This window comes from Malus domestica, chromosome 05 (genome assembly GCF_042453785.1).
Source record: "Malus domestica chromosome 05, GDT2T_hap1".
NCBI classification, from domain to species: domain Eukaryota; kingdom Viridiplantae; phylum Streptophyta; class Magnoliopsida; order Rosales; family Rosaceae; genus Malus; species Malus domestica.
In genome coordinates this window covers 27,996,878-28,010,531 of record NC_091665.1, presented here as the reverse complement: position 1 = coordinate 28,010,531, position 13,654 = coordinate 27,996,878, and the positions used below count along the sequence as shown (strand labels likewise).

The window sequence follows — 13,654 nt, the reverse complement described above, 5'->3', positions numbered from 1 at the left end:
GGCCCCAAATGTTTGTTGTGTTTGGGCTTAAGTAGGAAAAACAACGACAAGTTAGTAAGCGTAATTTGGCATTTGAAGATTGAAAAACCAAGAGGTATTTGTGCCCCACAAAATTGTAAGAAGCTGTCAGTTTTCCCATGAACTTTATTTTTAGCCAATTATTTTGAATTTTCATAATTGGATCAATTTCCCTCTTGAATTTAATTTTAGCTAATCACCTAACTTTTATAATTGGTCAATTTCTATACTGGCATTTAATTTTTAAAATTTTTCATTCAAATTTCATTCATCTTGGTCACGTGCGGCACAAGGCAATTGTTTGAGGTCAACATGTAATTTTATTTCTATTTGGGCTTAAAATAAAGGTGACATCTTCATGTTAGATAAGTAAACAACACTAGAGTCGTAGAATCAAGCGATTTAGTAACATCTTTAGTTTGGACAAGTAAATAGGACTGCTTCTGGTTGGTTGATTATCTATACAAGTCTCTTTCAACGAAGAATTCTCAATTCTTTAGCCCAAAGAGGTCAATTCTGACATGCCTGACCTTAATATCCTCCAACCACCAGGGTAGGCACGTGTTGACCGACACCCGAAGGTGACGAAGCCATACTAACATGCATGAGAACTATGAAGAAAGAACGAACATAAATTTAACTTGTAAATTTAACTATAATGAATATGCAATTGTGGAATGTGTTTAGAGCATACAACTAATCAAGAACACTAAAAGGAATAATATAAAATTGAACGAACAAAGGGATGAGTCCTATATCGAGAGGACTCGAAGATGCCGATGTGGGAGTGCCTTGATGCCGAGATTGTACACCTTGATTCTAAGTCCTGAGGGGGTGCAAAACAAAACATGAGTGGACCAAGTTTATATATAAGTAATACTAAAACAGTTATTCATTAACGTACTAACCCCTAAAGTATATGAAAACTCAATAGCATAATATGTAATAGGTTTTCTGAAAACTCTAGCATGCCATAAAAACTTCATAAAACATATATCATATATAGTGTGCTTAGTAGTGCTATCAAAATCGCCCGAAGGCCTTCATTCGCCGGTAGGCCCTTACATCACCCAACCGAAGTCATATATAAATCTTCATTCGCTCGAAGACATATAGAACTCTTCATTCACCCGTAGGCCCCTACATCACCCAATCGAAGCCATATATAGATATCATTCGCCCGTAGGCAGTATCATTTGCCCATAAGTAGTACCATTCGCCAGTAGGCAGATCGTATGAATAACCAATAGATAAGCATATAAAAACATGAACATAAGCTTTCCAAAGTATATCTTATAAGAGCTCGGTAGCTCAAACATCATATCATAAAACATGTTCATAATATATAATCATAAATCATTCAAAGAATGTAAATCTGATAAAGCATGAATCCAATTTTCTCATAAATGTTTCATAAAACGTATCCATAAAATCATGCTTTTCATGTATGAATTTTGTAATAGAAAAATCATGCATTTTGGAAGGGGTCTATTCACAGATACTTCGCCGTCGAAGAGCTGTGCGAACTAGAGAAGACGGAAATGCCACAAACAATTGCACCTAAGCACATAAAGAGACCAATTTATAAAACTATACTAAAACGATTGAATTTGGGAAAACGGACGTATGAAACGGATTTAGAACGTCTAAATTAGTTCAGGAGAGGTCCCGATCGAAATCTGAAAAAGTTAACCCAAAAGTCAACGTTGACTGGTCAATGGTCAACGCTGATCGAGAAGTCAACGGCTGACTTAGCAAAGTCGAGCCAAGTCAAGTCAAGCCGTCGAAGCTCACTGGAAACTGAAATTTTGGCTGGAAGTTTGGGTAAATTTCAAAGCTTCGTAACTTCATCGTTTCTTAACCAAATTCGACCTATAATATATAAAAATGAAGATAGGAAAGTGTAGAACAAGATTATAACTATTTGGAAGCCCAATGGTTGCTAAAGATGGCCAGAAAATAGCCTGAAAAGGTGATTGGTCTGTGGGAAAACTGGGGAACTCGCCAGAAACTGGGTAAACTTTAAATGTTCATAACTTTTTCAATACTCAATGAGATTGAGTGATTCCAAAAACAAAAATCATAGTTCTCGATGAGACAAAGAGAATGGTACCTTGCACGATGGCTAACTTATTGTGGTTTTGGCCTGAAAACGCCTCGAAAGTCATGAGTTCTTGTCGGAATCTGGGAAAAGCTTACTCCGAGTTATTTCAACATCCAACAAGCTTAAACAACATACAACAAGCCTCGATCTAACTTTAAAACACATCTCAAGGGTTTATAGGAGCTTACCAACGTCGAAAGAACCATGAACTACGTCGGAGCTCGTCAAGATATGTTGATGAATAGTGACTCTGTCATTGTTGGTGTTCTACTCGGACTTTTTCCCACTCCAAAATTCACAACAACTTGTTACAACGATAACCTTAGAGATATTCAATCACTAATGGTAATGATTCGCTCGGTAGTATGTTAAAGGGTGATTGAATGACTGATGGTTTCGACTAAAACTTTCAGATCTGAGTGGTCTTCCTGAATAGTCTCATTGCTTTAGAAATGATACGAAGGAAAATATACAAAGTGTCGTAGGGTAAGTGTGAACCCAACGTTGACTAGAATGTTTTCTAATACCAGGAGGTGAATCTGGGATTTCGGTCAAAATCGATGTTTATCGCGACGTCAGTCAGACAAAGTCTAGAATGAAGAATTATGCCAAGTGGTCAAAAGTATAGTCTTAAAAAATTGGTAGATAGTATGTTGATTGAGTTGGTAACAATACCGAAACGTCATCATAGTCTCCATGTGTACAAGGTGGTTTGTATAGGAAAATTATGGTGACATTCACCTATTCCTATTAGTATCCTCAATGGGTCCCTGACAACCTAAAAAGAACGACCCTGGGAAATTTCTTCCCACCTCCAAACAGGAATAGAAAGAAATTGAGATAAGCCGATGGCTTCCATCTTACCGCTTCCACTTACCAGTAAAACAAACATTTACTCACATATTCGGCGATATCCCATTCATACAATACCAGTGATATAGTGGACGAAAACAGTGGTACAATTTAATACTGCCAGTATACATGGCATACGCTGAAACATGAGCTTCACCAAAAATTTTCCTTTTTCCAACTTCATCGCCATTAGGAAAAAGCAACTTGTTTCGTATCAACAGAGTTCCAATTCCACGAAGAGAAAACGATAGTGAGACATGGATAACTCAGATTAAGGTAAGCTGTATATGGGGTTTCTGATTAAGAGCTTCAGCTACGACAATTGCTTGACCATGATGGTACTCAAAAGTGCAATCAAAATCACCGATGAGTTCCATCCACTTCTTCTGTCTCAACCTCAATTATTTCTATGTCAGAACACACTATAACTCATTTGGTCAGAAACGATGCAAAATAAGAGACTTAAAACTCACCAACAACGTCAAGAAAAGTAGGGACGGGAGCATGAGTAAGATGATGTTCAAAACACCAAAAAGTTTCTTTCCCAACCTTCGTCCCACAAGGATTTCCACAAAGAAAAGGTTTCATTAGGTTTTCAAGTTAGATTGTAACCATTGGCTCAAGGTCAAAGATAAGATGGTTCACTTCATACGGTTCCAACTGTCAAGAGGCACAAACGTAACTTAATCATGTTGCATCAGCATGCAGCCAAACATTAATAATATACCATCACAGAATTCAAAAAGTGTAAGAACTACGATCAGATGAGACAATACCCTGTTGTCAGAAACTTCATTCATCGTCAGCATCACAACAAAATTGACTGGTTTCTTAGCAAAAAAGGAAATAGGGCCAAGCTCAAGGAATCGTTAAGAACTGCCGATAGAATGTGATAAGATCAAGGGTAATTCGCATTTCACACACTTTGTGAGGATTTTCAATTTCCAACAGTCGCAACCCTTTTTGGAAATTGATAAGAATAATGTCTGCTATAAAAGAGTCTCTCAAGAAAAGTATCTAATCTAAACAAAAACAACGCTCGAAGAATATGGTGTAAGGCTAACTATCGGTGTTTATTGAACTTGACCTCGTTGTTAGAGTAAGCAAGAAGATTATCGATAGAACAATAGCTGAGAATTGTTTTGAGGGTCCACACTAATTTCCTTAGTGGGAAAGAGTCCAAGAACAAAGATTCGATCCCACCAAACTAACACTTGCTAAACTTTGCACACGACTAGCGCTTACCCGCTTTCTCCAACACGAACTTCGATGTTTCGAGCAATTTCCATAAAGATATGACTTTGCCCACCATTCCTAGGGAACGCATGTCGTAGAGTAACATCACCGTTTCAGAACACTCCAGTTGGTCTCATCCAACTTATACCACTAAGATTTTTCCGTTTCCCAACACTCATCTGTAAATCCGACTCTGCCCGCAATTCTTGAGGAACACATGTTGCAGAGTGGCATCGCCATTTCAGATTTTCAGCTAGTCTTAACTGGACTTCCTCTTATTGAGATTTCTAATTCACGTCACTTCAATGTAAAACTGACTTTGCCGCAATTCCTAGGGAACGCATGTTGTAGAATATCGGTTCGATGTTGAAAATCGTCCAACAATCCATTTCGTCACCGATGAGGCACAATCCCAACACGAAAAAGGTTTGCACAACTGCGCTGAATGGCACCAAAACCAGAAGTCGTGACATCCAAATGATGTCAAGACTGACACACTACTACAGTAACAGAAGATCCAAATGATGTCCAAATGATATCATATACAGTGTGCATAGTAGTGGTATCAAAATCACCCAAAGGCCTTTATTTGCCCGTAGGCCCTTACATCATTCGACCGAAGCCATATATAAATCTTCATTCGCCCGAAGACATATATAACTCTTTATTCACCCATAGGCCCCTACATCACCCAATCGAAGTCATATATAGATATCATTCGCCTGTAGGCCTCTACATCACCCGACCGAAGCCATATATAGATATCATTCGCTCGTAGGCAGTATCATTTGCCCGTAGGCAGTATCATTCGCCCGTAGGCAGATCGTATGAAAACACTAGATAAGCATATAAAAAAATGAACATAATCTTTCCAAAGTATATCTCATTGGAGCTCAGTAGCTCAAACATCATATCATAAAATATGTTCATAATTTATAATCATAAATCATTCAAAGAATGTAAATCTGATAAAGCATGATATTTCATAAAGCATGAATCCAATTTTCTCATAAACATTACATAAAACGTATCCATAAAATCATGTTTTTCGTGTATGCATTTTGTAATAGTAAAATCATGCATTTTGGAAGGGGTTCACTCACAGATACTTTGTCATCCAAGAACCTTGCGAACTGGAGAAGATGGAAACACCACAAACAATTTCACCTAAGCACATAAAGGGACCAATTTATAAAACTACACTAAAATGATTGAATTTGGGAAAACAGGCGTTAGAAACGGATTCAGAACATCAAAATTAGTCTAGGAGGGATCCCGGCCGAAATAAAAAAAAAGTCAACCAAAAAGTCAACGTTGATGGGTTAACGATTAACGATCAAGGTCAATTGTCAACACTGACCGAGAAGTCAATGGCTGACTCAGCCAAGCCGAGCCGAGCCAAGTCAAGCCGCCGGAGCTCACTGGAAATTGGAATTTTGGCCGGAAGTTTGGGCAAATTTCAAAGCTTCGTAACTTCATCGTTTCTTAACCAAATTTGACCCATAATATATAAAAATGAAGATAGGAAAGTGTAGAACAAGATTATTTGCCAGAAAAGTGACTGGTCCGAGGGAAAACTAGGGAATTTGCCGGAAACTGGGTAAACTTTAAACGTTCATAACTTCTTCAATACTTAATGAAATTGAGTGATTCAAAAAACAAAAATCATAGTTCTTGACGAGCCGAAGAGAATGGTACCTTGCCCAACGGCTAACTCGTCATGGTTTGGCCGGAAAACGCCTCGAAAGTCACGGGTTCTTGTCGAAATCTAGGAAAAGCTAACTCCGAGTTATTTCAATGTCCAACAAGCTTAAACAACATACAACAAGCCTCGATCCAACTTTAAAACACATCCCAAGGGTTTCTAGGAGCTTTCCAACATCGAAAGAACCACAAACTACGTCGAAGCTCGTCAGGAAAAGTTGATGAACAGTGACTCCGTCATTGTTGGTGTTCCACGATGTTTAGCCTGAGGTTTCGAGGTCATCCAGTCTAGATGGTGAGGTTTGCAGTTGCTGTGATCGAGGAAGAAAATGAGAAGAGGTTGTAGAGGAGAGAGAGGGCTCGGAGAGGTTAGGAGAAAACGAGAGAAAGTGAAGAGAGAAGAAAGAGGTCCGAGAGTTCACACGGGATGAAGGAAGGAGAAAGGAGAATGGGCCAGGGGACCAAAAAGGAAAGTGGGCCCCACATGGCACACCAAACAAGATCCAAAAGCAGCATTTCAAAATATTTAACCCAACCATAGTGAAATTACAAAATTACCCTTCTGTTTGGTAAAGTTCGGGACGGGTCGTCATAACTTCATTAGCTTTTCATCGAAATGAAGTGTTCTATGGTTAGTTATTCTTAGGTCACTTTGTACTTCGGCATTCAGATAGCCGAACCACGTTTCACCATAAAGGCATTTTTTAAGTATCTTTTCCCACATAGTTTGATACTGATTTGGTGCACTAATATTTTTACGAATGTAGTTGAAGCAGCAAAACCCGATGCAGAAGATCCTGAACTTCGTAGTGAATTAAGCAACATTGTCTTCTTCGAGAACCTTAGGCATAGAGGTGTTCCATCCTCGACCGTAATTGCTCAGATGCATAAGTCAGTACTGCATTCAGCACCACCACCACATCCATTCTACTCGCCCGACCGAGCTTGGTCGTGAGGTGGCACGCTCGCATTCACAAGAAAGAAGTAGTTAGTTCAATAGTTACTCGACTTATGCCCCACGTAGGCTTTGCATTTTTAGGGTCAACAATTCCTAATATAGACATCAAATTTTTTTTTCATTCCTCTTTTTGGTTGAATTTTATCCATGGACAACAATGAATCTTCTCCATAGTCTTTACTTTTTTCAGCAACATGCCATTTCATTGTTCTTTCTTGTGACTTGATTCACATGACCGTCTCGGTTCACTTTCTCAATCCAAAGCCCAAATACAAACAAGAAAAGTAATTACTCAATCCAAGACCCTAATACAAATAATATAATATGTTATAAATGATCTAGTGGGGTCAACCTCTATACATATCCAAATTCATTTGTAATCAAATAATTAGATTGAAAACTACAATCCATACTATATTAATTACGTTTGATTTCAATTGAATCTAGGTTAAAATTCGATCTATCGACAGATCTACATGAAACAATCTAAACCTAAAATTAGAAGGAAATGATCACTTAGTAATTAGTACTACAGTATAGTGATATTCCTATCCACATGTAAGTGAAAGATTTTTGGTTCGATTCTCGCCAAATGCGACTTTGAACCACACTATTGCTAGCCCATTATGAAGCGTGGCCGTGTAGTCAACTCTCTATCCCCTTATTGGAAATAATATCGTTTGTAAAATAAAAAATAAAATAAAAAAAATCACAAGGAGAGGAAAGCAACGACAAGTCGTAAGCCTATTATTCGGCTACTGAAAATTGAAAAACGCATTATACAGGTAGCGGCTGAGGTCAAGCTGGAGATAAGTTAAACCATGGCGTCTCTGCCTCCGTTTATACGACGCCGTTTCCTCAGCACCACCACCACCACCACCACCACCACCACCACCACCACCACCACCACCACCACCATCACCACCACCACCACCACCACCACCCCCACCAATGTCTTGAAGAAATGGGCCGTGAAGGAAGTGACGAAGTCCAACTTTTCCGAGTCCCTGGAGGAGTTCAAGGACCACCTGTCCAGCTCCGACTTCGTGGCCTTCTCGCTGCAGAAAACGGGGTCATATCGTGCGCCGTGGCGCCACCCTCAGCCCTTCGACACCGCCGACACTTCGTATTTCAAGGCCAAGTACGCCGCTGAGCGCTTCCAGCTCCTCCAGTTCGCAGCCTGCCCTTACACTCTCAGAGCCTCGAAGCTTACTCCTTACCCGTCCGTACGCTTTCACTATACCTATACATACATATACATACACATATATAGAATGGAATTTGATGATGGGTTTGTTGATTTTGGTGCAGATACAACTTTGTCTTGTTCCCAAGGGATGAATTGATGATGGGTTTGTTGATCAGTTCAAACATCACATTTGACTTCCATGGCGGAAGAAGGTTTTGATTTCAATGCCTGCATATATAATGGTAAGCCTCCCCTGTCAAGTTTTGATATTTCATTTTACTCCCTAATTTCTTGTGGAATATGATTTTACCCAAGTGAATATTTTTTCGAAAACTAGAACAGAAATTACGAAAACTAAAAACTTTGGCTCGATGCATTGGTGAAAGTGTACCATTTGGGACATTACAAGTCTGTAACTTTGCTGTTGTATTGAGATTTTGTGTTTTGTAATGAGACGGGTATTTCATACTTGTCTGGAGCACAAGAATCTGCGGCTAAAGCTCGGATAGGGAATCCGACTACCAGTAGCTATGTAATGAACTCTTCTTCGACTCATACTGTTGCTGATACGGTTTTTGTTGAAAGAATTAAATTGCGAGTTAAGCATTGGAAAAGTGCATGTAAAAACACAAAGAAAGATGGTAAAGACAGAAAAAGGGTTCTAGATTCTACTTACATCCCCTATCTTTCATTCGATTTTGTTATATTTTCTGTTAAAAAGTGTTTTGGCTTTCCATTTTGCAGATGCTCTGCTGAGTTCCTTGAGAAAAATTGTAATGGGAAGTGAAATTTACGGAACAGACCCGGCATGAATCTAGATGTTTGAAGTGAACGTCAAGTGCAGCTTGCTCTGGAGGTATGTATGTTGACCCGTTGTTGTTTTTAATCCTTTTTTCTGGTGCCGGTATATTTAATCAGATTTTATCTGATCAAATGATTTTTTTTTCATTGGTTGCAGATGTTGAAAGAGTTCTCTGATGAACTTGTTCCTTTAATAATCCCAGCAAAGGGAGGAGGAACTCAGGCTGTTCGTGCTGTTTTGACAAGTTCTACAGCGGACAAGGACTGGTTTGAGGTAGTGACGTGATTTTCAAGTCTTTCTATTTTGCATTATCGGGCTTTTTGTAACACAACATTTGGCTTGAATGTTTTACTTACAGAGAGAGCTCCAAAACCTTGAGGAGGAACAAAACAAGAGAGTTCGTGGATTTCAAGAGGTGATCGATTTGATTTCTGCTTCACAGAAACCTGTTGTCTCCCACAATTCCCTTAACGGTGTATCTCTGTTTAATAAACATCTATGAGTTTTAATGCCCTTGACTTGGCTTCTGTTCTTTTTCTAGTTTCTCAACTTACTGTTTAATTTTGCGTTATGCAGATTTCAGTTATTCATTCAGAGTTTCTCTCTCCCCTCCCGACTAATGTAGACGAGTTCATGGGTTCCTTGCACTCGGTTTTTCCCCACATACTTGATGTCAACCATCTGATGAAGAATATTGGCCCTCTAAGAAGGATGACCAATATTCCTGCAGCTATTTCGTACTTGAATAATCATTACTTCGCAGCCATTGATATGGAAATTTTGCCTCAAGGTATCGATATTACCCTTAGTTTTCGCGTAGCACAGTTGAAGAGAGTGCAGTAATTCACATATTTGTTGCTCTTGTGGGTTTTACTTGGTTTTCCTGTGATTTTTTGTGTCGATTGCTGTCCGTTATGCCATTTTTTTACTTCAGAGCAAACCTAACTTCTTCTCTTACTATATACAATGTTTGGGTTGTCATCTACAGAAAGTGAAGGCAACATTCATAGGCATAATGTGGTGAAGATGTGCTATTTGTTTGCAAAGCTCTGCTCCAGAAAATTTCCGACAACGCTATGGTATCTAACAATGCACTGTTGGCTCCAGCCATCGACGAGTACACAAACATTTCCAATCCGTGTTCTGACAGCCCCCAAGAATCAACCAATGAGGATATCAGAGTCTGGACAAAGAATATGAGAAAGGTCAGCTGTGATCAATTGGTATTCTTATGGGGATTTAGAAGTGGGATGACTGCGGGGATGATCAAGAGCTTGTTGTGCAAGTTACATGCTGTCTTCTCTGAAGAATTTGATGTTCGGTTATTGGACAAGAGCTGTGCCATTGTTGTTTTCTGGCGACGTGGTTTATCTGAAACTTTTTTGGATGCCATGAGCAGTGAAGAGATTTGTGACTCTTTAATGGAGATCGCTTCGGAGGGCATAAGGGCATCAAGTTACGAAACTTACAAGAAAGTCTGCAGGTTAGGCTTATGGGAGGCAGATATGGCGGAGTCCCTTGACAAAGCCTTGGAAGACTTGGACTACCTTACGGAAGTTAATTCAACAACAAATTCTAAAGAAATTTATTGGTCTAGCAACTGAGCGATAAATTTTGATGACTTGTAATATGTAAAACTCCATATGTTAGAAATGAGATCAGTTTAGTCCCGTTGTACAACCGCGAATTGTTGTCGTGCTATCCCAAAATTGATGCTCATGTACTTTCTTCTAGTTTGGTTGCGTCAAGCGCTTTCTAAATGTTCATTTAGCAACTCCAGGAGAGGTTCTTGCGTACAACCACCGTATGCGGCCCTTCTCCATTAATAACTTTCAACCTTTTTTAACAAAATGTTGCCAAAAACACTTCTTGCCATCTGTAAGCGCTTTTAATTCATTCCAAAAGTACTTCCAAATTAGTCTTCTCTTGTACTCGAGACATTTCATCATACATCTTAGGGTCAAAATTTAATATCATAGTCCAAGTTGAACATGAGATTAGGAAAAGAATAAAAGAGATATCTATTGGCGTCGTTTGACAAAACATAAGACACATACATAGCAGATAATTGTACCAAACTATCAAAACCCGCATTCAGTTTCTGCCGGCAAGTCCTCGTATCGTATCTGCCAAACATGTTTCATTGATGAATCAAGGGTCTAAGTAGAATATCTCTGCATTCGCCGAGACACGCTTAAACTGGAGCAACTTTTGGAGCAACATTTTTACTTCAAAATTATTAGCAGCAGCAGGCTTCACAGTCATCTTCTCAAGCACAGGTGAACTTGAAAGCAAAAACCTGATGAAATCTAGTTCAGCTTTGAGACCAAAGATGCCGGTTATTTTGACAATTCGCAGTTTGGTCAATTGGCAATTCTGGTTGTCATCCGACCCATAGTTTACTTCTCCCACAACAGCCTTGTACTCATTCTGGGCCTGCACAAGTCTATATCATCAGATGCTTGAACATCACATAAAATAGCTCTCTAAACAGTAAAATACAATTAGCGTAGAGAGTTGGGTTGACATTCTTAATTGAACACCGGGATATGCATGCATCAACATAATACAATAAACTCACCCAAATTTCAAGTTCCTGTAGAGCAGGGAAGCTTCTCAGAAGACATAAAACAGTTAAAATCTCTTTCAGATCGTTGAAGCTTAAATGAATAGAAAAAAAATTGAGATATAGACACGGTTGAGGTAGATTTCCTGGCAAGACTCCGACAGCCAAATACTGGAACAGAAAGGTTCAGAAAACAGGAGAATGAAATTACAGTCAAATTCTGATGGCCACAAAATCTGATTATTGACTGATAGTATGAAACCACAAAATCCATTACCTTCGAAAAGTAATTTGTGACATGAAGACATCGAATGTGAGGCAGATGAACAAAAAAATTGACCAAATTGCTACAACTTCCAGCAGTCGGTCTTTGGTCATTTGCAACATTAACAATCAAACTAATGTGAACTTCAGCCAGTTTTAAGGTATTCACAAGACTAACATCCTCAAGCATGCCTTTAAAATGAAGGAATTTGAGATTCGGTGCATCAATCTTGAACCGGGTTAATGCATCACAGTGCCACAATGTTAATCTCTCAAGGAGAGGACAGCAGACAATCAGATTCTCAAGCACATCTTGGTCCAGGGTAACATTAAAAAGACGACAAGTCTTCAAACTCCTGAATCCTTGGAACTTGGATGGAGGTTGTAGCAAACAATCATACAACACTAAATAAATGAGATCTTGACAAGAAAACAAACATGAAGGCATCTTGTAGAGATGCCCACTACATTTGATATTAAGCAACAACTCTTTGATAGAGTTTCTTGACAGATGAAGAATCCATCGATCAATATCTCCACCGACTAGAGGTGGGGAATGAGTGATCCTGAACCTGTATATGGGGCTAATGTGACCCAAGAGTACATGATCAACAATGCCTGCAAAGGTTGTAGGGTTTTGATCCGAGGTGCACCGATCATCAAACAAAAGATGAGAAAGCATAGCCGATTTGTTCCTCCACTTGCTTGATAAAACACTTGTTCTAACTGCTTCCTTAATTGGCAAATATAACAAAATTTTGTTTATAACTTCACTTGGTATGTTGCTAATTCTGTCCAACTCCATTGACACTTTCGAACGGGACTTGGGCGGTTCTCTTTCCATCTGAGATATTCCAGTAATCAATAAAAACCAGAAACATTTCCATTTCATGCTCGATTGCAGCAAAAGACTGCTGCTTTAAACGAGCAATACAAAAAAAAAAAAAAAAAAAAAACGATTCAGCTAAAAAATAAAATAAACGGCGGCTGTGGAGAGAAATCTCAAACCTCGATGAGAGCAGATGAAGCCGACGAGGGTTTGACGGAGGAGGTCGATGAGTGTTTTGAGCGACGATCGAAGGTCTGCCGGATTTATAGCTGGAGACGCAGTCGCTCTGCTCGTTGTGGTTTATGATAGTTTCACATATATAAAGCTTCCACTCCAAAATGCCCTAATCAATTGCAATCGGGGGATGATGGCTCGCGATCTGCAACGACCACGTGTCACGTGACTTTGGTTCATATATTACCTGATAATACTGAGCCACCGCTCGTTTTCCTTGGCCCAAATGTTTGTTGTGTTTGGGCTTAAATAGGAAAAAACGACACGTCGGTAAGCGTAATTTGGTATTGAAGATTGAAAAAGTAAGAGGTATTTGTTGATTTTTTTTCACGAGCTTGTAAGAAGTTGTCATTTTTCTAATGAACTTTATTTTTAGGCCTAATCGGATTAATGGTCCTTGTGGTGACAAGGTAATCGGAAGATAGCCCTCATGGTAAAAAAATTAGGATTTAAACCCTTGTGGTGCTAGTCCGTTAGTAAATTTAGTCCAAAAGTAATTTTTCCGTTAAATGTATGTTAATTAAAAGGTAAACATGTACTTTAACTTGTGCAACTTCTTCTTCCTCACCTCTCTAGTTCTCTGTTAAATACGGGATCAAACATTTACATTTCTTCAAGTACCACCCAGGAGAGAGAGACATTACTGCTCAAACCAAAACCCTGAAATCTGAATCGTTTCTTCCCCAGGAGAGAGAAGTTTTGATTAGGGATCCAAATCTTGTTCTTGTCCACAAATTCTACAAAACCCAGAAGAAGTGCTTCTTCTCCAATCACTTGTGAAGGAAGCAAGAAAGCTTCATCTCTGATCTGGGTTTTCAACATCCTCTGTTTCTTGAGCTTTTTTCTGATTTTTGTTTTTCTGGAATGCGGTGGAAAGATTCAAACTTTCTCGGAAAAT

The 13,654-nt window shown here is 39.1% G+C and overlaps 1 protein-coding gene and 1 pseudogene across 1 annotated transcript; one reads left to right on the top strand and one right to left on the bottom strand.

The window, feature by feature from the left end:
* Positions 1–7,960: 7,960 nt before the first annotated feature.
* LOC103428348 (poly(A)-specific ribonuclease PARN-like) lies at positions 7,961–10,543 on the top strand (annotated as a pseudogene).
* Positions 10,544–10,803: 260 nt separating this feature from the next.
* Positions 10,804–12,843, bottom strand: LOC103428314 (F-box/FBD/LRR-repeat protein At1g13570-like). The gene is made up of 4 exons (XM_070822519.1): positions 12,702–12,843; positions 11,707–12,537; positions 11,445–11,600; positions 10,804–11,299 (listed from the first exon to the last, which is right to left on the bottom strand). The coding sequence occupies exons 2-4, from the start codon at positions 12,535–12,537 to the stop codon at positions 11,015–11,017; spliced, it is 1,272 nt and encodes a 423-aa protein (XP_070678620.1). The 5' UTR covers positions 12,702–12,843; the 3' UTR covers positions 10,804–11,014.
* Between the last annotated feature and the right edge of the window lie 811 nt (positions 12,844–13,654).